The sequence below is a fragment of the Crinia signifera genome, chromosome 3 (genome assembly GCF_055691185.1).
Source record: "Crinia signifera chromosome 3, ASM5569118v1, whole genome shotgun sequence".
NCBI lineage: Eukaryota > Metazoa > Chordata > Amphibia > Anura > Myobatrachidae > Crinia > Crinia signifera.
In genome coordinates, this window is record NC_139219.1 from 274,980,496 (window position 1) to 275,004,380 (window position 23,885).

General features: G+C 45.6%; 1 protein-coding gene across 3 annotated transcripts in view; it reads left to right on the forward strand.

Annotated features, from left to right (window-relative positions):
* SGPP2 (sphingosine-1-phosphate phosphatase 2) overlaps nucleotides 1-23,885 on the forward strand; it is a 43,695-nt gene that overhangs the window by 14,025 nt on the left and 5,785 nt on the right. Inside the window, exons 3-4 of one of the 3 annotated variants that reach the window (XM_083178075.1) lie at nucleotides 12,010-12,168; nucleotides 23,672-23,851. In XM_083178075.1, the coding sequence (XP_083034201.1) occupies nucleotides 12,010-12,168; nucleotides 23,672-23,851 (339 nt within the window). Of the gene's footprint in view, nucleotides 1-12,009; nucleotides 12,169-21,759; nucleotides 21,891-23,671; nucleotides 23,852-23,885 lie in introns of those variants that run through there. The other 2 variants (XM_083178077.1, XM_083178076.1) reach the window with 2 other exon arrangements.

Genomic DNA, 23,885 nt, shown 5'->3' on the forward strand with positions numbered 1-23,885 from the left:
GTGGTGGGGAGCAGCACAGGTGATATCTTGGAGGCACAAGAGGGAGGGAGTAACTAGTTGGAAGTCCTCAGTCATTGGCTGGGCAGAGTGTGAGGGTGAAGTCAGATATTCTCTCTTCATATAACATGCCTGCAGCAGTAGCGATGTTCATATCACAGTCCCAGTGTCCATCAGGCAAAGAGACATGGGGTTTTTTTTTGCGGCTCTTAAAAGTTGCAATAATAAGATATAAATTATAAATGTATATAATTTTAATAAAAAAACATAACAATAGTATAGTTATTGATAAATCATGCTGAGATTTTATAAGGGTATCTAAGTAGTAATGAAGCGTATTAGGATGGTTATAGTCACCCGTTGCCTCTAGTGGAATAGTGTCCCGTACAGGTCTTGTATAGTGTCCCAAAAGGGTACCTCCAAATAGCTATTTGGGTATTGATGGATACCAATAGTACTGGCAAGGTTGCTTTTCTGGAGAAATGGTAGGTAAGCTGGATATACCTGTCTTGTCCTTTAGCCGGTAGGTATTTAAGGCTGTAGATGTTAGTGGCGGGTATGAATGGCATCCGCAGTGGGGTCCCAATTGTGGATGGTATAGTTGGTTGGTCAGTAATGGGACCAGGGCATCTGGGTGTAGTTGGAACTAAAGTGATCACCTCTCCTATAGGTGCCGATTCTGTGGGTGCTCAAGGGCCTGAGCACCCATGGAAATTGATGAGCACCCACGGGCCCGAGACCCGCTGCTGGGCCGACATATTAACTTGCTAATTTGCGGCTGCAGCACCCACATTGCCAGACCTGCCAGCAGGGAAACAGTATGCCGGGAAGAGTGTATTCTGTCCACGGAGTAATTGCACTGTGGGGGCATTTATGTATGTGGAACTCTGTTGCCGTAATTTGAATATTGGAGACAACTGTGCTCCGTAATATAAATTGGTATTATTTTGTGGCCACACCCCCTCCCCATGAAGCCACGCCTCTATATTTTTGGCTTGAGCACCCACCAGCAAAAAAATAAATCGGCACCTATGACCTCTCCACCAAAAAGATATGGGCGACCTGATAAATACTGAGGCCTGTACTGGGTGCAGAATGGAGAGGCTGTGATGTATGCATACATTACTAAGAAAATCCCCATTTCTAATTGTAGCAATTTGGTTTTGCTATGTATCCTGCACCTACCGAATAAGCCACCTAGGCACGCAGTGCTAGCTCTATTTATACTCACTCGCTCCTTGTAGCTTTTTTATTTCTATTTCTGTTGCCATTCTTGCTTTACCAGCACTTTTCCAATGCTGTGTGTATTTATATCCAGCAGAGAGGAGGCAGGCTTGTGCTTTTAGAGCTAGGCATTAAGTGATAGTCCTGCATACGTTAAAGTAGTACTTTCGGCTTCACGATAATGGATGGAGGCGGCATATTACATTATGATCTGTGTGCGTTTTCCCTCCTGCCATCTTTTCCAACCCTCTCAGCCTGGTATTCGCTTATCCTGGTCTGCATTTGTACTGTATATGGATATTCATTGTACGGGGAATATTCTACACATACTTGCCTACTTTTGAAAACTAGTTTTAGGGAGATTATAGTTGGTAGCAGAATTTTGCCTCGCACCCCATTGAGGGGGTGTGTCATGCTCCACCCAAAGGGCGTGTCTAGCTCCATATATGAAGAGATTGTGAACGTGGCACCTAGAAGCGTGGGTGTGAACTGCTACATCTGAGGAATCTTTTAAAATGACTTATATCAAAATGTAGATGAGCCCAAAGCAGTTAGTAAGAGCTACTATACTTGGTAAAGTGCTGGGAAATGGTGCTGATGATTCAATGTAAATGTATCTGTCTCTCATTCCTTTTTTCCCCAAAAATGTAACAGTGTAATGTGGGCTAGGTGACATGAGGGAGATTGCTAGACTAATGAGGGAGAGAGGGAGATTGCTGCTATGTCAGGGAGTCTCCTGCAGAATGCGGGAGGGTAGGTAGCTATGATTCTACAGCACTAAATACATGACGGGCATACATTGTTCTGACTGTAGAGAGTAGAACTACTGTACACAGAAGATATTGCCTATTTCATGTGGGACCGGGCAGTGGTTGCAGTGTAGAGAGATGTTCAGGGGACTTGCCTACTTCTTCCATGTGTCATATGAGATTCAGGAGTATCCCAGACAATCCGGGAGATTAGGAAAGCACAGTACGCATTGCTGCAGAGTATTACTTTTATCCTTTCATGTACTGTATTTGAGAGGCTTATACCTTTTATTTGGCCGTAGTTTATTTACAAATAATTATCTCCAGATTAGTGGAAGCCCTAGACTTGCTCACATGCGAGTGGATCTGCGAATGCATGGCTATTGTGCAAGGGGCGGTTATTGTGCTTATTAGCAGTCCATGCTGAATTAGGCCCGTAGGGTTCATCGGTCGGGGACGAATTCAGGCCCGTTTCCTATTGTGTGACCCCTTGTGCGAACGCCTTCAACAAGTATCACACTTGCCGAGGCGTTCGCATTGCAGGAGAGGGAAGGGGGTGGAAGGAGAGGAACGCCCAGCGTTTTATGGGCATCCTCATGATACCGCTGGGCGTTTCCCTGGGAAATGCAGGCGGGTCGATGCCTGCTCGCGGCGGGCGGCTGATGTCACATCAGATGTCACACGATGTTCAGTGACCATTTAATGATTTTTCACTTGTGCGGCCGCATGCAAGGGGATGTGTTAGCGTCCACATCCTGGATTCACGCGGCAGGGGGGGTGGGCACACGGACAGGCAGTGGGTGGCATTTACAACATGCGCAGCCTAGCAAACAGGTCTGAATAAGGCCCATACTGTATGAGTTGGCAGAAAGTAGTTGGAATCCATCTGACTATCTCATACTTGCCGACTTTTTAAAACTCTCCTCTGGGAGAAGCCCGGAGAGGAGTGAAAGGGGGGCGAGGAGAGGCTACGTTGTGGGGGCAGGACGAGGATGATGTCACTAAGTCCCGCCCCCAGCAGCATCAATTTGCAGGTCCGTGGATAGTGGGCGGGGCTAAAATGACGCAAAATAACGCGAATCGCGTCATTTTTGCCTCATCCCCTCCCCGGAGCTTTAAACCACAGGGAAGGGGGGAGCCGGGGCTGTAGGGAAAAGACTAGCCCACCTTACCGGGGGGCCGGGAGGGGGACCCGATTTGCGGGACCCTCCCAGCATCACGGCACCCTAGAGTATCCAAAAAAACTTTTGTGACACCACTAGGCCAAAAGTATCTTATTAAGTCATTTAGAAAACAATAATAAATTGTGCTTCTATGTCATCCTTGGGTTCAGTTATGTGGTGAGGGACAGGATTTGCTTCTGTTTGACCACACATTTTATGACTGACAGCCACAAGCTCTGGTTTTGTCTATTACATTGACCATAAATTATTTCAATTGGTCCTCTACCACCAACCCAGGGCACCCTTGTAAGTGCTCCGAGGCACCTCAGGGTGCCACGGCACACAGGCCCTTATTCTGATTGAGTCGGATGGCTCCGAATGTGGACGGACGGCCGATGGTTGGTGTTTGCGCAGAGGCGTGTTTACGCAGAGGCGTATCTTCGTATGTGCGAACGCCGCACACATCCGTATACTGTGTGAATTCTGTACAGAAAACGATCAGTTGGAACAATCCGAACAGGAGGTGGAGAGGGGCGTGAAGGGCTGTTTGGGCTCATTACCATATGTGTACACCCCGCGTTTCATGGGCGTTCCCAAAAAAACGCTGGGCGTACGTATGGTAATCTGGCCGTGACGCATGTGTAGGGGGCGGACATATGACATAGCCGGATGCCAGCTGCCTGCCCATATCCCTGCGTTTGCACGGAGAAATGCTCGAGTGGTCTGGAGCACTCGGTGCTGCCTGACCACTCAGTCCAGCATTCGATGGTCGGCGACCATCGAATGATGGGGAGGTTCCCACAGATGGAGGAGGTGTTCACATGAAAAATCCACTCATGGTCTGTTCGGTCGGCGTCTTACCGCATACGGACGGTGTGAGCGATCCGTATGGAAGGCGGGGCTAAGAACACTCGGTTCCTGTCCGAAAATACGCATCCGACCGATTCAACTAGAATAAGGGCCACAGTTCGGGAACCACTGATATACAGGATAGTAATTCCAAAATGTGGGTGGTGTTTCAGTTTGATGGGTGCTGGCTTTCCCCTCCTTTAGTTTATAGACTTGCCACCTCCCTACAAAACTTTAAACGGGCACTGAAGACCCACTTGTTCATTAAATCTAACCACTTCTCATCCTAACCCTATGTTTATGTTCGCTTCTATCCCAGCTGTATCACCCCAGTTTGTCTACCCCGTACCTTTTAGAATGTAAGCTCTAACGAGCAGGGCCCTCTCTCCTCATGTGCTTTTCTTAGAATATATCTCTGCCACTGTTATAATTGCATCAGTGTCCACTGTTGCAACTGTCTTTTTTTATTTACCATGTACTTGTCCTAATTTGCATTTGTATTGTAAATCACAATCTTTCTTGTATTGTTCTTTGCTCATCTATGTATTATCAGGCGCTGCTGAACCCTTGTGGCGCCATATAAATAAGCGATGATGATAGTGACAAACAGTCTCTCGGCGTTCCTAGTTTGCTGTTGTGTATCAGGAACTCAGCTGAGTTTGCACAAAGCTCTCCCTTTTTCTCTTTTGAAGAATGCTTTGGATGTGGTTATTCTGGTCCTTTCTGCCCATTAGTGACAGCTAAACACAGAACCACATTCCATTTTACACTCAGTTGGATAAAACCACTTGATCACTGTTAGTCTTTAAAGAAACATCAGGGCTATTTATTTTAAGGTTAAAACATTATGACTATCCCATGTTTATTATGGGGGGGATAATCGTCAACAAGGACAGTTTTGTAGTTGAGGCATTTCAAACATGACTGTCAATGAGATAATCCATTATCTGGAGATAATATATCTCTGAACTGCTGTATGCAACATTCATGCTGTTCCATTAAATCACATCTGTCATCCCAAGTATAAGATAACAGCGCAATTATCAGGCTGACTTCAACATGTTCTGGTAGCCCAAACCCTTCTGGCATTGTATCCTCCTAATTAACTCCTTCTACACCACATGACCATCTCAATGAATAAACACTAATCTCTTATTAGATTTTTAGTCATCTGTAACATTTTTGAGGACTTTAGTTCCTGGAAGCTGCTGATGTCACGCTTCAGTTTATTGTGTGCACTTAAATTATTACACAGTCCTTGTCGGATTCCGTCGCACTGCATATTTCTTGGAAATTGACATAAACATGAATAGATCCTCTTGCCTAGAATAGGATTGTCCAATTGCTGGCCTGGAGGCTGGACATGGCCTTTCAATGGTTATTTTATGGCACCTCTATCCTATACAATTTACACAGACACTGCTGTAGAACAGCAATTATTTTTATAGTATCTGCAAGCACATAATTGAAACCGATATGGGGCACTGGAGAAAGACTCATCTGTTTAATGGATATATTTTACACCGTGTAGGATAAATAACCACCAAGCGGTGTTGATCCTTCATGCACAGTGCTAGTGGCATTGTACCACAATGTACATAAGGTAATGGTTCCATCAGTTAGTTCCATGGTCACATCAGCCCAGCCATCCGGCAGCCACCTTAAGAACTTTACCAGCCGTGGTACATTCGGACGGGTGATAGCTAACAAGCGTGGAATAACATAGGCCTTAATTTTAAGACACCGGTTGCCACCTGCCAGCAACCCAAAATCCCCCCCATGAGAAACTGCTGTACTCGGGAGCTGGCTCTGCCTCCCTTTGCCAGGCTGGTCTCAAAACATATTGATGTCCTCTAGAACAGGGTCACATGTGACCCAAGAGTCAACTATGGCAAAAGCCTTGCACACTGCTAGATGCATTGTAAGTCACAGTGACGTGCCCAGGATGGGTAAGCAAAGCGCCTTTTCCCTTGTTCTAATGTGATGATTTAAAAACTAGCTCGAAGTCCCGGAGGGCCAGAGTGCAGCTTTACTTAATTGTTGCGTATTGCAAGTTTGGTCTTACGGATCCATCCCCTAAGCGAACAGTAATGAGTGGTCCCGTTGTATGCTGCCTACTAAAGCAGTGATTGGCATTATTAGAATCCCACATGTGGAAAAGTTTACATTGGACTGAATATAAACAACCAATATAGAGAATGGAAAAACAATAGAGGGAACAATTAGTTTATCCATCGCTTTCATAAAACATTATAGGAGTATCAATTTGATAAGGGAAGACTGAAGGAAGGAAACTGACCTAGCCAATGCAAGACGTTGGTCATGTCTTGAGAGCAAATTTTGTGTCTTTAATATCTGTAACAAGATTTAGAAACAGGCTGAATGGAAGAAATAAAGGTTAGTTCAGACCCATATGGTGATTTTCGAGGACATGGATTATTATTGCATTGTCAGCAGATACATATAGATATCAGGTAAGTATCTGCTGTTGACTAAAGGCCATACATCTACAGAACGATTGTCAGATTGGGCTGGTGGGAACTAAAACCTGGTAATGGATGAGAGTAAATGACAGTTGACAATTTGCTTTGAAATGCTGGAAAACTGCCAAAAACTGTCACTCATCCATTACCAGGTTTTTGTTCCAACCATCCAGATCTGACAATCGATCTGTAAGATGTATGGCCACCTTAACTTTCAGTAGAGCAGGCCAGCACAGATGGTGAAGATCTGCTGAGGATAGATATATAATGGATACCATTTGCACTGATATGATGCGGAAATCCAAAGGAACGTACTAGATGTCCAAGAGAAGAGGAATAGATGGAGAAGACCAGAGGACCTGACCCTTGTAGAGCTCCATCTGATAGACACCGTGGCAGATATATAGAATGGGAGAAATGAACACCAAAGTAGATGAGAACACAGGAGCCAGGATCTCCAGAAAGTAATAAATTGGTAAATTCTGTTTAGACTACTGACCTGACAAGCAATTAATTGACATGGAAAAGGAGGACACATGAAGGAGTCAGCATTATTTTCCACTTTTTTTGGGGGGTCAATGTTGATATCTGTCAACATGGACCCTGAATAACTGTAGCGCATTCCCTTGCACTGTTTTCCTTTCACAATCATAGTCTACGTGGATCGTAAAACATATTGTCCAAGGAGAGAAAAAAATTGTGAAAAACTCATGTCAACCTTTTCATGTGTCGACCATTGCCATGTCTATCTATTGCTTGAATCAACCTTTTGTCAATGTCGATCTAGTGAATGTCTATCTTTTTGTCCATGTCAACCTTCTTTCTGTTGACCATTCATGGCTGACCTACAGATGAATCTCTCCTCATATAGCCCTTTAATAGGATTAAGTGAGTAATATGATTACTCTGCTAATCCCCTACTGCAGTAGTTCCCAAACTGTGCGCCTAGGCACCCAGGGGTGCCTTGGAATACATGCAGCGGTGCCTTGGCTTGGTGGTCTAGGCCCAAAACAAATTATTTTTGCTCAAAGTGAAAGGTAAATTTGTGATGGTGGCTGCCAATCATAAATTATACAGACAATTAGAACCAAAACTATGACCACCACCACATAACTGAACATAAGGCTGGAATGTGTAGTTCAACAACAGCTGGAGTGTCAAGGTTAGCCATCACTGATCTAGACCCTGTCGTCCTGTCATCCGGTCATCCGGATTGCAAAAGCAGACCAGTAGGAAAGACAACAGCACAGAACAGGTATAGGTCTTTTTTTCAGTGGAAGTCACCCAAAAATTTTATAAAAGATGCATTTGTCCAAAAATCCTTCATTTCCAAACTTGTTTTGAAAGGAAACTGGCTCTCCGGCACTTTAACCAGGAACTGTATTAATCAAAGATAGTGTTTTCTGTAAGCTGGGGATGATTACTGAACATGTTCAATTTCAGTCATATCATATTATGGAAGGGCCTGCTGTTCTGGGAAAGCCGATGTTCATTTGTCAGTTTAGTTATTGATGACTACAATTTGTTCAATTACAGTCCTTGCATTACTGTATATGGCCACTAGGGGCATACACTATGATTTGCGTTGCTAACTGGCTGTGCAACATTTACTTTTGAGTTACAGTATTATAATAATATATAATAACAACATATAATTTGTTTTGCTATGACAATGACTATCTTTATCCGTCAGAAAGTCTATTGCACCAGTCATGCTAACATTATCTATCCGCCCGTACTTTCCACAAATTTTCTTTCTATCTCTAATGTCTGTAGCTGAAACGGAGACTTCCTGCCCAATATATATCACCGTGGGAGGGGAAGGATGTAATGTGCCAGCAGCTGACACTGTGCTTCCTGAGTTAACATAGACTTTTCTAAAGCATTAAGGATGCCTATTAATCCCATAGCATCACATGTCACTAGCATCTTAGATCGGACACAAGGACCACAGACATCAATGACAATGTGAGAGATTCATATAATTACCGCACTACACACTGTCATTACTGAATCAATATTTATCAGTACAACGTTACCTCTTTTCCAGTCAAGAACATCTCTAATGTCTGTTATAACAGATTCCTATATGATCAAATATACTGACAAAGCTTTGCCAGTGATAATTGGATTCTTACAATAATTTTCATACTTACAAAACATTGTCTGAATGTTACTATGTCATAAATGTCAGCACATTTTAAGTCTTCATAGATGTATACCCATCATAATAAGATTAGGGTTGCTTAACTTGTGGGTCAGTACTCCAAAAAATGGGTCACCCATATTTATTTTTTTATTAACAGATTTTCTTATATAGTACAGCATATTCTGTTGCGCTTTACAAAAGGAGATGGTGATACAACAAACTGGGTATTTACAGACAGTCAAAAGGTAGGAGGGCCCTGCGCGCAAGCTTACAATCTATAGGGAAATAGGCATTGATACATAAGGATAGATACTGTATTCTTTATTGCATTAATTCCACCAGAATGCAAAGGTTCCTGGTGTGCTGTATGATACGGTGACAGAGCAGTTTGGCCATGGGTCATATCAGTTGGGATGAGGCCTGCACCTTTTTTATTATTTATTTACAGTTTCTTATATAGCGCAGCAGATTCCGTTGCGCTTTACAATTGTAGACAGTGATCAAACAAACTGGGTAACAGCAGACAGACTTTGGGGTTAGAGGGCCCTGCTGCAAGCCTACAATCTATAGGGATATAGGAGGGAAACACAAGGACAGGCACCAGTAATAGCATAGCTTGTAGGTCCAGAAGGGAAGCTATATAATACATAAGTGCCTCAGGGGTGAATTTATGAAGCTTGGAGAAGTGTTATCTATCCCCATAAAGAACGTTATGAGCAAGGTGATAATGGTTCAGCCAATCAGCTCTTACCTGTCAATTTACATATTGTAGCTGATTGGCTGAACCATTATCACCTTGCTCATAACGTTCTTTATGGGGATAGATAACACTTCTCCAAGCTTCATAAATTCACCCCACAGAGGGTTATGCGTGTGGTATTTAAATATGATAGGCTTGCCTGAAGAGCAATGCTATTGTGTTCTTTCAAGTTAGAGGTCTAACATTTATGTTTTAATAAAAACCATGACCTGCATCAACCATACGCTCACTTCATCTCCCGGCTCCAAATCAACCTGGTCTCCTTATAGCAAACCTGATCATTTAATTCACATATCTTTCCTTAACTCTGTCCCTCTCTCCTGTGCCCCTGGAGTGCTACATATGTCTTTACAAACTGGCTCTACCCATGACCATTTTATCACCAACTTCCGGAATCTCCAAGCCATCACCGAGTTCTAGATTTCCCCTTCAGACATCACTTCTGCCATTGCATTCTCCTCCGGTGGATTCACGCACTCTTATTTAAAAATGTTCATACTCCTATTAGAAAAAAACAGAAAAAATAAGATCAAAAGTGATACAGAATACAGTAAATATGAAGACAAGCTGAGAAACGAATATTCTCCAAAAGCATACAATGCAAAAAGGTGCAAAAGTAAAATATTGTAGACTAATAAATGACCCAAAATAAATGTCTTTGAGTCCAAAGGTAATATTTTCATAATGATGTGACAAATATTGGAAAAAAAAAGATTTACAATGGGCCTGATTCAGCTTTGTTGGCAAAGCAAAAAAACATGCAAATGAGCAAAACCATGTTTCACTGCAGGTGGGGCAGATGTAATGTGCAGAGATAGTTAGATATGGGTGGGGTGTGGTGTAAGAATGAATCTGTCTAACATGTGTGGGCTGCATGCAGAAGCAGTCAGTATTTACCCTGCAGAGGAACTATATAAATGTGCATATATACTGGAAGATGTTCAATTAGTTTAGTGATTTTTTTCAGGTGGTTGAAAGGTAGGGGTAAATACTGGATAAGCCCCAAGTCAGTTGTCAAGGCTTCTTAGTATTGGCGGTCCCTATTACTATATATGTAGGTGCATAGTGTGGTACCCAAAAAAATCAGCATAAGCCAGAAAATCCAGAGCACACTTGTGAGAAAACTCTGACACTCTTTAATTACCCCCACGTCTCTCTACTCTTCTTTTCCTCTGCTCTAATTAATCCACGTCCACTAACAGATGGTGTCCCCCAAGGTTCTGTTCTTGGATTCCTCTTATTCTCCCTCTATACATTCTCTTTAGGTCATCTCATAATCACATTTAGCCTCTGATATCATCTCAACGCTTAGATCAACCTCTACTCACCTGACCATTCCCCCATTTTCCTTATTCATGTCTCCTCCTGGATGTTGCAGTGATTTCTTAAACATGTCTTTAACATAGCTGATAATCTTTTCACCTTCCCAAATAACCTCACCGCACTCCCAAATAACCTCCCTCAATTTTATCTCTTTTCTTTTTTTAATGCAATCAGTTTTCACAGTGTATCTTTTGATGGCATCAACATCTCCTTTAGCTTGGAGTTATTCTTGACTCCTTCCTCTTCTCCAAATCACATACTCCATACCTATTGCAGTCAGGCTGTCTTCAGAAATATCTATGGAATTGGACCCCTATTCATCCTGGAATCAACAAAGTCCATAATCCATTCACTGGTCACCTTTAGACTCGACTACTCTACCTTCCATCTATCTAGCCTCCCTAACTCTCACTTCTCTCCACTACAATCTGTCCATCATATCCATATCCATATGTTCTGGTCAACCTCGCATAGTGAAACCTGTCTAGTTAGACGGCTAAAGATAGTTGAACACGTTTAGATCAACCATATTAGAAGTTAGACGCCGGAGTTAGAGTGATGGGAGGGTGGTCATGGGTCACATGGTCAAAGTTAGGTTTTAAACATTTGGGTTTTTTTTGGTGCAGAATGTCACAGGTGGACTTGGTTCAGTTTCCTCGGGACCCCGGTGACATTCGGCACCAAAAACAATGTAAAAAAACATGTGACCATCAACCATGCTCCCATCGCTCTAACGCTGGTGTCTAACTTCTGATATTGTCAATCTAGACGCAGTCGACCATCTTTAGGCATCTAACTAGACGGGTTGACCATAACATGGTCGATCTAGACCGCTTCTATCCGCTATACCATAAACTGGATCCCCTTCAGAACTTAATTCAAACTTCTCACACTCGCTAATAATTTAGCAAACTAATGTAATTACTTACGAAACACTGCTCAAATGGCTGCCAATTAAGCAATGTGGAGGTTTTTGCCAGCATCCAAGATGTTTATGGCAATGTATAAACATCTTGGATTTCAAAGTGGGGTGCTAAAAACTCCTCCTTCCAGCGATCCCTGTAAAAGCTCCACAGTACATCAGCCTAGTGCTGATGCACTGTGTTGAAACCCTCTGCAGTAATAGCAGAGGTGAGGGCAAGTCCAATGTTATTGTCGGAAATCTCTTCAAAACCACCTGGATTTGGTCAGATCACCAAACCAAATCCACGGTCCAGCCCAGTAGGCAATATATAACATTCAGGAATATGTGACTGTAATCTTTAAATTATATTGCTTTATTGTAATGACTCCGTCTCTTTCTTACTTGCAGGAGCCAGCCAGGAAGTACGTGGTGCGCAATTACTTGCTGTATTATCTTTTCAAGTTCGCTGCTGCTCTGGGACAAGAAATATTTTATATCACATTCATGCCTTTCATTCTTTGGAACATCGACTCTTTTATTGCAAGGCGCATGATTTATGTCTGGTGTGTGAGTATCACCATTATTTGTCTGACCGCGCCATCTTGAAATGTAATTTGCCTTAATATAAATTGTTACTTTGCAGGGTAGATATTGGGGGAGATTCTCTAAGAATCTCCGCCCCCCTTCGCTGTCCCATCGCATTTATAATTATCGCATATGTTCTAACATATGCGATAATTATAGCAAAGGACAGCTCTTGCGTTAAGAACTGTCCTTTGCGGTGAGAGTCGCCGGGTCCCAGCAGGTCCCGGCGGCTCCCCTCTCCCTCACACACCTGGCACTGCTGCTGCTGCACCGGGCTCTCCTCCTCCCTGCACCCGGAAGAGGATCAGTGCAGGGAGGAGGTCACAGGTCCGGGCAGCACTGCGCTGTGCTGCCCGGACACAGGTGAGGGAGGAGGGGCGATGCGGGGTGGCGGGGGCCCGTGCGGGCGGCAGCGGGTCGTTGCGGGGCGGCGGTGGGATGCGGTAGAAGCCCATTGGCTTCTATGGGGCATCGCCAGATTTTTCTGGCGATGCCCCCCGCCGCGTTAACCCGGCGGGGGATGCTTACAGCATCCCAAAATGCAGTAAAAACCCGATAATGGGGTTTTTACTGCATTTCTTGCATAGAGAATCTCCCCCATTGACTGTATAAACATTGGGGCAGCACGGACGTTATCATAGTTAGCCTGAGGTCATGGGATCCATTCCCACCATGGCCCTGAGTTGTGCGGAGTTTGTATGTTCTCCCCGTGCTTGCATGGGTTTCCTCCGGGTACTCCGGTTTCTTTCCACAATCCAAAAATATACTGGTAGGTTAATTGGCTCCCAACAATATTAACCCAATAATGAATGTGTGTGCATGTGGTAGGTAATATAGATTGCAAGCTCTACTGGGACAGGAACTGACGTGAGTGTAAAGGGGTGTACACACGGAGCGATTTCTGCTAGTGAGCGACTTTAAGCGATTTGACTAAATGCACCAGCTATTTTGTCTATTGGCGATTTTGACTAGACTAGAATTAACATACTTGGTTGGCAATCATTGCAGATCGCCTAGTGAATATCTTCCTCAGCAGCGAATAGCAGCGGTTTTGACTAGACAGTCAGCGATCTAGTCAAAATATTCTTGCCTGGCAACTCTTTTTTACTAAGCGATATTATAGGGCAGTTTGTCTAACCTTGACAGCGATCTTTACTAACCTTCTAAGCAGAGGTTAAAGTGAGGGGGAACGGGGTGGAACTGAGTTCCACCACCTTGAATGTTGAGGTGGAAGATTTTAACCACCACATTGGCCCTGTACAGTACTTCTCACAGAAAAGCATTCTAGTTTGCAGGGTGGTGCCAAAAACCCTACCATTGGCCCTCTCTCTACCCAATGGGGGGAGGAGAGGGGGTGTAATTAGGTGGCATAGAGAAATGAGTTCCCCCACCTCTGAATGACCACTTTAAGGCATTCTTCTAAGTCATTTTGAGTATGTAGTTAAAATCGCTTAGAAGGATCGCTCCATGTGTACACCCCTTAAGTGTTCTCTGAAAGGTGCTGCGGAATATGTGTCCGCTATATAAATAACTAACTGGTAATAATAATAATTAACAATAGCGGACATATCTTACCTAATATAGGATAGAATACGTGTAGTACACAACCAATAGCAATGGACTGCATAAAGTTTGTGTCTACAAATATGGCTTCCACTATTTTCAAAACATGTACAGTACCATACACGGTATAGATAAAAGGCTATGGCACCAAATGATAAAGATCCCAAAATGCACCTACCCTCTATGGGCAGTATTCAATGAGCATTATCGTGATGTGCAGAGAATCCTGTTTAGGATTCGCTGCACATTCGCAGGGTTCCGGAGGGCTGGAGCATTCGCTGCCAGCCCTCCATCATACCCTATTCAACGCCGCAGGGGCTTGCTGCCCCATACAGCGATTTTTTAACCCCTGCGGCAGGCAGGGAGATGGAAGCCTCCCTGCCTGCTCCGGAATGTGGGGGGGGAGGGTTCTCGGGGACCCAGGCAGCAGAAGCTGTCCCCCCGGAGAGCTGGCATGGGACGCGGGTAGGGAGCTGCAGCACTGGTCCCACACGTGCATATGTAATGAGCGGGACCAGTGTGCAGTGAATATTTAATGAGCAGCTCCCTGCCCCCTGCTGGCGAATGTGTAAAAACAAAAAAGATTTAAAATGAAATACATAAAATATAAATAGCATGACCCTTCACAGAATAAAATTACTGATTTTTTTTTTTTTTTACACCAAAAAAAAAAAGAAATAAAAAGAAAACCTTTTATTTTAAAAGAACACAATCCAGTTCACCAGCAGTTCTTCATCCTAGCATTGAATACACTCTCGGCGAATCCCAGTGAAAACCTCATTGAAATACACCAGCGAATTCCAGCGAGCATGAAACGGAGAACTGGCCGCCATTCACTGATCCCTTTCGGCGAACAGTGAGCATTGAATGGGGTGACTCAGATTTTCAGTGAAAAAGATTCACCGCAGCGCGTGAAAACAGCCCGATTCGCAAAATAAACCGGTGAATGGGGAGCATTGAATACTGGCCTATGTCTTCACACACATACGTAACATAAAATATCATCTTTGTATATAATGGCAGCTTTAAATACATTTTAACAGGCTATGGAAAGACCGGCAATGCTCAGGGCCAGCTGCAGGCCGCTCTGCTGAATCCCTGCCGCCTTGTCCCTGACTTCGGCTGGGTCCTGGCACCTGTGCAATGTAACACCCAAAAAGCCAGTGTTGGTATGGGTTATAGGGTTGACTGCATGAAGGTCGAAACCTGAATAGGTGGATATGGCTAAGGTTGACCGGGTCAGAAGGTCGACACAAGTATTAGGTCGACAGTCAAAAGGTCATCATGAATGTCGACATGGACACGGTCTTAGGGTTCTGCGTCCCCTCACATGGCTCACTAATCTGACATGATTCCGGCACTATTTTATTCTCCCTCCACGCTGTAGTGGATGGTAGGGTATGAAATACAGCATGTCGGCAAAAACAAAACGTGAAAAACTTGTGACGGTCAACCTTCCCATTATTGACCTTAGCCATGTCTACCTATTTCAGGTGTCGACCTATGACCTGTCCTAAATCCCAGTTCTCTGCTTATCGCAGCTGTGAATGGCAGTTTTGTGGGGAGGAAGCAGCTTCCAATTGGGCATGCTTGAGACTGGCAGGAAAGACTTCCAATAGAACAGTGGTCAGGGAACAGGGGTAAATTTACCCCAAATGGGGTAAAAATGAAATTCCTGGGGTTAATGGACAGTCACGCTGCCGAGACACAGCCAGCATATGAATCTATATGCATACCCAGGCAGCAGGACCGTCCATTACCTCCAGGAATTTCATTTCATTGCATATTGAATATGTGTATAGATTCTATGTGCATGACAGGCTGTGTGTGTTAAGGGCCCACTGCTGCCCCTGTCACCCATTGTTTTTCCCTGTCACCCACTGCCTCCCCATGCCTCTCCCTGTCACCCACTGCTGCTGAGTTCTGTATTGGGTGGAGCAAAGGGGCCCAAATTATATTTTTGCACCTGGGCCAACAACCCACAAGTTCCGCCTCTACTCCATGTGTGTTACATAGAACAGTTTTGTGCTTCTCTCCTTAAGAAAAGATGCTGAATAAACTAAAAAGTATAGCAATATGTAAATTATTAAAATTGTAATAAAAAAAAAACTGAGGCATTTGAGTAGGCAGCAAGTTTGCTTTCCGTGACCTATATAAAAGCAGCCGGCCTGGAGGATTGTGGACATATGTGTATAAATAATGCACAGTGGAGCATTTAAGTGCAGCCTACCAGTACGTAAGTTTACTTTATTTTGTATTTAACAATACAGTAATTTGTATATGTGTATTATCAATCTATAAAATATTGTAGAGAATTTAAAGGGCCAACTCGGAGAAAAATAAATATGAGCATACGATACTACAAGGGGGAAAGGTCACAGGTCAGATGTGTAGATATTGATAGTGATATGGTACAGATTGAGACACAGGGGGATTGTGGAAGTGGCCACTTGTACTTTGGTGTTTATAAATGTTCTCTCATTACTAGTACTAGTGATTGTGATAACATCATATTACAGTGTTTATTGTTATGTTGGGCTATAGAGAATTGTCATTTCAAAGTGCGATATTGTATTTATAGGACTGCTGAACATTTTAGGTCACGTTTTTCGGTCATTTGATATGAGGTCATTTATACAGAGTAAGCCTGATAGGCTGCAGCATGCAATGACTTGTTCCTAGATCTCTGATAGGCTAGAAGTTGGAGAAGGATCATCCAAGGGTGATCCTTGGAGACTCACGCTGCTATTCTCAAGCAACATTTCCGTTTGTGGAGTGATATTATTGTAATGAGATGAAGGGGTGGATATGGCCTGTTTTGGGGATTGTCCTTTTTATTTTAGGGTCATGGCATTTAACATTACACAACAATGTGGATTTTGCACCCATCAGGGGTAGCAAAGCTCTAGACATGATGTAACATAGAAACACAGATAAGAACCACTTAGCCATTTAAATGAAGAAAAGTTCAGTCATCCCACATTGCAGGCCTCCATAAATAAAATATATAATGCTGGCTTTTAATCAAGACTCGACTGTCAGGTCAAATACTGTATCCCACGTGAGGTCTGGGACATAAGGAGGGAGCCAGTGGAGCAGCCGGCTTTTGGCAGGAGGAGTAATAAGGACAAATAAGCAGAATACAGAATCAGTTTATTGCAACCTAGCCAGAACACTGTGATTGTCACACAGCATCCTTTGACGACCATGTAGTACACAGAACATCACAGTGACCGTCATAGGGTACAATGATTGTATTATAATCAATGTGTCAGAGGCTTTATGTCATTTTGTATGCATCATGTCAGATGTCACACAAATATGCCCAAGAGAACATTATATTCCATAAGGTTTATAAGGACAGCAAAATGTAACGAAAAAAATAATAATAATAATAATAATAATATCTCTTATATATTTAGCCAGATCTGTCACTCAACCCCTGTGGAGAACGTTCCTGTGTAGAACAGTTTCACTTTCATGTGTCTGACGTTCCACCCCCTTGACATCACCTCCCCCCGCCCAGCCAGGGCTACAGTACACGCCCACCATCCACCATCACTCCACAGCCACCATCCACCATTACTCCTGCACATCCCTACCCTCTGCCAGGACCCCCGCGACCCCCCTCCCGCGATTCGCGGGACCCCCCGCGACCCCCCCCTCCCGCGATTTGCGGGACCCCCCCGCGACCCCCCCCCTCCCGCGATTCGCGGGACCCCCCCTGACCCCCCCTCCCGCGAATCGCGGGACCCCCGCGACCCCCCTCCCGCGATTCGCGGGACCCCCGCGACCCCCCCTCCCGCGATTTGCGGAACACCCGTGACCCCCCCTCCCACCATTCGCAGGACCCCGCACCCCCCCTCCCGCGATTCGCGGGACCCACGCTTTCCACCCTCCCGCAAGTCGCGGGACCCCCGCGACCCCCCCTCCCGTGATTCGCGGGACCCCCGCGATTCGCGGGACCCCCGCGACCCCCCTCCCGCGATTCGCGGGACCCCCGAGACCACCCCGGTATCCGGACTATTGTTAGACAGCACTTACATCGACAGCCATTACATCAACACCATTAGTTCGACACCTCAATAGGTCGACATGGTTTTAGGTCGACATACCATTAGGTCGACATGTCATTATGTCGACAGATCATTAGGTGGACAGCTCATTAGGTCGACAGCTCATTAGGTCAACATGTTTTTAGGTCGACACTGCCATTAGGTCGACAGTGTCTATGTCGACAGTCAAAAGGTCGACATGGGTTTTTTCACTGTTTATTGAGCCGACATGTGCCGACAGGCGGTATTTCATGCCCTACTATCCACTAGGGCGTGGTGGGAGAATAAAATAGTGTGCCGAGTGCAGCGAGGCACCGTGCCCGAAGCATAGCGAGCGGCTGCGGTACACTTCAAACTGTGTCCATGTCGACTGTGTCGACATTTCGGCCAAAAAACAGTGAAAAAACCCATGTCGACCTTTTGACTGTCGGCATAGACTCTGTCGACCTAATGGCAGTGTCGACCTAAAAACATGTCGACCTAATGAGCTGTCGACCTAATGAGCTGTCGACCTAATGAGCTGTCGACATAATGACATGTCGACCTAATGGTATGTCGACCTAAAACCATGTCGACCTATTGAGCTGTCGAACTAATGGTGTCGATGTAATGGCTGTCGATGTAAGTGCTGTCTAATATCCGTCCCAGACCCGACCACCCCCTCCCGCGATTCGCTGGACCTCCGCGACCACCCCCTCCCGCGAAACGCGGGACCCCCGCGACCCTCCCGCAAATCGCGGGACCCCAGCGACCCCTCCCTCCCGCGAGCCCCCTCCCGCGATTCGCAGGACCCCTGCATCCTCCCCTCCCGCCATTCGCGGGACCTTCCTGCGATTCGCAACCCCTCACGACCCCCCCTCCCGCGATTCACGAAACCCTCCGTAGCGCCCCCCTCCCGCGATTTGCAAGCCCCCTCGGCACCTCTCGCGATTTGCGACCGCCCCGTAATTCACACATTCGGGGACCCCCCCTCCCGCGATTCATGCCCCCCTCACGCAATTCACGGCACCCCCCATACCCCCCTTCCTGCGATTCGGAACCCCCCACGACCCCCCCTCCCGCGATTCATGCCCCCTCCCGCGATTCACGGACCCCCGCACCACCCCCCTGCGCCCACCCTCCCTTGATTCACGCCCCCCTCATGCAATTCACGGCAACCCCCCACACCCCCCCTCCTGCAAATCGCAGCCCCCCCACGACCCCCGACTCCTGCGATTCATGACCCCTCCCGTGATTCACGGACCCCCGCACCACCCCCCCTTGACTCACGGCACCCCACGCGCCCCTCCCGCAATTCACGGATTTCGCGGACCTCCGCAACCCCCCCTCCCGCAATTCACTAACCCCGACAACCCCCCTCCCGCAATTTGCGGACCCCCCTTCCCACGATTCAAGCCCCCCCGCGCCCCCGCCCACGATTTGCTGACCCCCGTCCCCTCCCGCTAACCGCGGATCCCCACACACCACCCCCCCTCCCGCAATTTGCAGACCCCCCAGACCCCCTTCCGGCAATTCCACCCCCCAGCGGACCACCGCGGCCCCCGCTCCCGCATTTCACGTACCCCCGTGACAATGGGGGATCCTGTACCACCACAAGCAGGTACCGCCCCTAGGTGGGAAATCCGGCCCTGGCTGCCGCACTGCAGGTTTCCCCACTGCCCTCTGCACCAGCGCCACAACTTTTATCAATGTCTTGCCCACATACCACTATTATACAGCCTCCTGCTCTCATGCACGCTCACTCCCTCCCAGTGGGAGGAGACGCTCACCCACTGCCGGGAGCTGCATACTGTCCCCCACCCTCCTCCAGTTCTAGGGATGCCCATCGACCATCAATGATTTTCAAATATTCGATGGTTTATGGCCGATGTTGAATACTTTTGCCATCAATGTGGGAGGACACTGCCCTGCCTCCTGTTCTCCTGCCCTGTAACTTCCGCCAGTGGAGACCCGCTCACCCTGTGTTGCCCACATTCCCCTATCATGCTTTACCGCCCAGCCTCCTGCTCTCATTCACCCTAACTCCCACCCAGTCGGAGGAGACACTGACTCCTGTATTTCTGTGCTGCCACGCTGGACCCTCACCCACTGGCAGAAGCTGCACAGTGTCCACCACCCTCTTTAGTCCCCCGTATGCCCACACACCCCTATCACTACCCAGCTTCCTGCTCTCCTGAACCGTAACTTCCACCACTGGGTAATCGCTGACGCTGTGTTGCCCACATACCCCTATCATGCCTCATATCCCAGCCTCCTGCTCTCATGCACCCTAACTCCCACCCAGTAGGAGGAGACACTGACTCAGGGCCACCGTCCGGTACTCCTGTGCTGCCACGCTGGACCCTCACCCACTGCCAGAAGCTGCAATACAGGGTATCTTTCATACAATTCTAACCATATTTCTCACAATACAAATGTTCACAAATTAAGGGGCGTAGCCCCTTACGCCGGTGTGAAGAGCGCCCGTAGGGCGCGATGAATCACCTAGTGTATATATATATATATATATATATATATATATATATATATTGAGTTTTGACATTCAAGATCATATCATCATCATATGTAAGATACAGGGAAAAGTATGTGCACATATCCAATTACTTTTTAACTAAATTATACACCATCATTCGTTATTATTTCATAAACATAGGATGGGATTGGCATCGCTGTTGGCTGAGACTTGGGGATACCCACTAGCAGAGGTGTAGGGGGGTGACTCCGGTAGAGCTCAAGCTCCAAGAGCCTAGGAGGAGATAGTGTGCCACCGGCCCCCTCTCCTCTCTCCTTCGCTGCACTGGTAGACAGGTGACACTGGCGAGAAAAGCGGCGCTGCATGGTTGCAGAGTCTCTGTCCACAGACATATGGAGACCCTGCACCCCTCCAAAAAAGGCTTCCGCCTTAAAGGAGAAAGTCCGGGAGCTCAGAGCACCCAGTGCTACCCGGATGCAAATCTTGGCCATGAGCATGTAACCCCCCTAGCAACAAGTTTGGCCAAGAGCATGTAGGTAAGCGACACTTCAGGGGACATTATGTGTGTAAGATGTACTACAGGGGGTCATTTTATGTGTAAGTGGCACTAGTGGGGAGCATTATGTGTGTAAATGGCACTACAGGGGGATAATATATGTGCAAGCGGCACTACATGGGCATTATGTGTAATGGGCATTACGGTGTGTGACATAATTTGGAATAGGCATTCCGTTTGTGTGGCAATTTTAGAAGACAAAAAAAATGACTGGGGGGGTGCCAAAACGTGCCCTTGCTCCGGGCACCATGTCACCTAGCTGCTCCTCTGCCCAGTAGTAGATGACCGTGCTGGAAGCTGTCCGGGCATGCTATTCATGTGTAATAATACTTCTTGGCTGGCCCAGTTGGAGGTCACTTTGTGATGCAAATCTATAAATACGGGGTACAGACAGTTAAGAGAAACCAGCGCATTGCTCTTTTGTCCAGCAGCATCATGGCTGAGATGAGTCAATTCATGGCACAGATAGAGGCCCTACACCCACTGTCACCCCAAACATCGCTGGATGGAATTTACTGGCCTTTGGACTGCGCCGCAGCCCCTCTTCTAGAGCCACCAATGTCGCCAAGTATGATTAGTCTCATTACAGAAATCTGTGTATAGGTTTTCTTTCCCTAATATTACACTTGGAGTAAGGTTATTATTCTACCACATGACTGTCTGTATGCTGCAATCATCTGATATAAGTGTATCCCTCCTAGTGTGTATCCCTGTCGTGGTATGGTGTGCTATAGTATATTTGCAAAACAATCTGTATTACAGTGTGCATATGATTTGTGCAAGTCAGGTATTCGGTGCGTATATATATATAATGTTTCCTAATCTGTATGCCATTATTGTAGCACACAGTGATCTGGTTCTGAACTCTGTTACTTCCTATGTTTCCCCCTCTGTAGACAGACTTATTTTTAGTGACTTCGTCAGCCCAGAGTCTTCTCTGGTTTTGTTGCCATAGAAACGGCTGTTAGAGTTACTGGAGTCACTGCCGAAGGCGTCTTCCCATATTTTGTGTGCAGGGAATGTGCGATTCTTCCTATTATCACTATACCAGCTAAAGGTAAAGATATAAATGAAGAAATGGAACAATCTGATAAAAGTATGTTCTGATTTTGCTTACTAGCACCAAAAGTCTGAATAAAAATAGAGATATAGATGTGTGCATATGTATATTTGTGTGTCTGTAAAAAAAAAAAATATATATATATATTATTTACTAAATGTTAATTCAGCATTCAGGATGCCGACTTTCAGTATCAGTGTGGGTTAGGTTAAGGCACCTACAGGGGGGAGTTAGTGTTAGTCTGTGGCATGGGGGTTAGGTTTCGGTAGCAGGGTGCAGGATGGTTAGGCACTGGTGGGGAGAGCTAGGGTCAGGTTGTATGGGGGGATTAGGCTACTACAAGGCAGGGGTAGGGGAGAGTGTTAGGGTGCCGTTGGAGAACCTTTTAGAATTTCCACTATCGGGATGCCAGGGTTTGTATTACTGGTGGCATCCTAAGCGCCGGGATGCCATATGTATACCGTTATTTCACATATTGCAATACATGTTAAGCTGACCAACTACACTAATGCCTTCTCAGTCTGTACACTATCACTGAGGTGTTTGAATATGACAGTTGCTATACATTACCTGCGTATGTACCATTGTCAAATACATCATCAACACTCCAGCACAGCTGGTTTGCAGCAGGGGCAATACATACATGTAAGAATGTCATGCACCTGGAATCAGGTAAAGATACTGAGTCTAGAGTAACGAGGATCATCCCACATGTAGATTTACTGGATTAAAGAAAAAATATATTAACAATATTAACTCCTCCCTCCCCAAATAAAAAAATGAAAGCCCACAAAAGAGTGTCACAAGCATGTATAGATTGGATGATACATGGGGTCCAAATCTGAATTGGTTGCTATGGTCAACACCTCCAATTACATGTTTTAGAAGCTTTAGTATATCCATTCCCAAGGCCCTTAATACCATCTTTTACACCACTCCTTCATTCTTAGGGCAGTGGCATCACAACGAGATTCGGGCATTACAAGCGTTAGGTCGACATTGGGAAGGTCAACAGTCAAAAAATCGATATGCGTTTTTCAAAAACAATTGAGCCAACAGGCGTTATTTCATGCTCTACCATGCACTACAGTGGGGTGGGAGAATAAAATAGTGTGCCCGAAGTACGAGATCGCACAACGCAAGCCAAAATGGCTCCATGTGTAGACACCTTAAAAAGTTTGTGTGTGTGTATTTTTGTATGCTTTCTTGAACGTTTCACCAGTGAATTTAGTTTTGTTGACTTAAATATTTATATACTAAAGTCTTTCCTTGATTTCTGGTGTTCTATACTTAATCCGTGTTTTCTGTGAATTGTTTTTAGGTAATTTATTCTCCAAGTGCCGATAGATTTGCAGTGGTTGTTTACAACTAATGATCCGTGCAGTATGTTAGAAATATACGTACACAAACAGATCTCAGGGATGGACTGGGGCTGTATGACAACACTACAATTGTGTTGTGTGCGCTGGGCATGCACAAAAAAGGGGATGGGGCAATCTGTGCTAAAGTATTTTCCTTGTTCAGCAATATGAGTTCCGTGATCTGCCGCTAGCATTGAAAAAGGAAAACCTATCCATGCAGATTATTGCAGTGCCCGTGGTATTGCTGTGGATCTTTCGGGTATTCGTTTGTTTTTAAAAAAGGATCTCCACAAAACCCACTTCATAAAACTTTGCACTAATGTCATAAAAGGCTAAGAAATATTTGTGACCAATAAACTTGGCCAAATGGCTATATGAGGAATCACACCATTCACATGTGAATTTATTGTCTTTCAGGTTGTCATGTACATTGGGCAAGCTTCTAAAGATCTCCTAAAATGGCCTCGTCCTTCTACCCCTCCGGTGGTGAAGCTGGAAACCAGGGTAGAAGCTGAATATGGCATGCCATCCACACACGCCATCGCCGCCACAGCAATCTCATTTACCTTCCTGCTGGCCTCCGTGGGGCGCTATCAGGTGAGAGAGAACTGCATTACCCCTCAGACTTGGG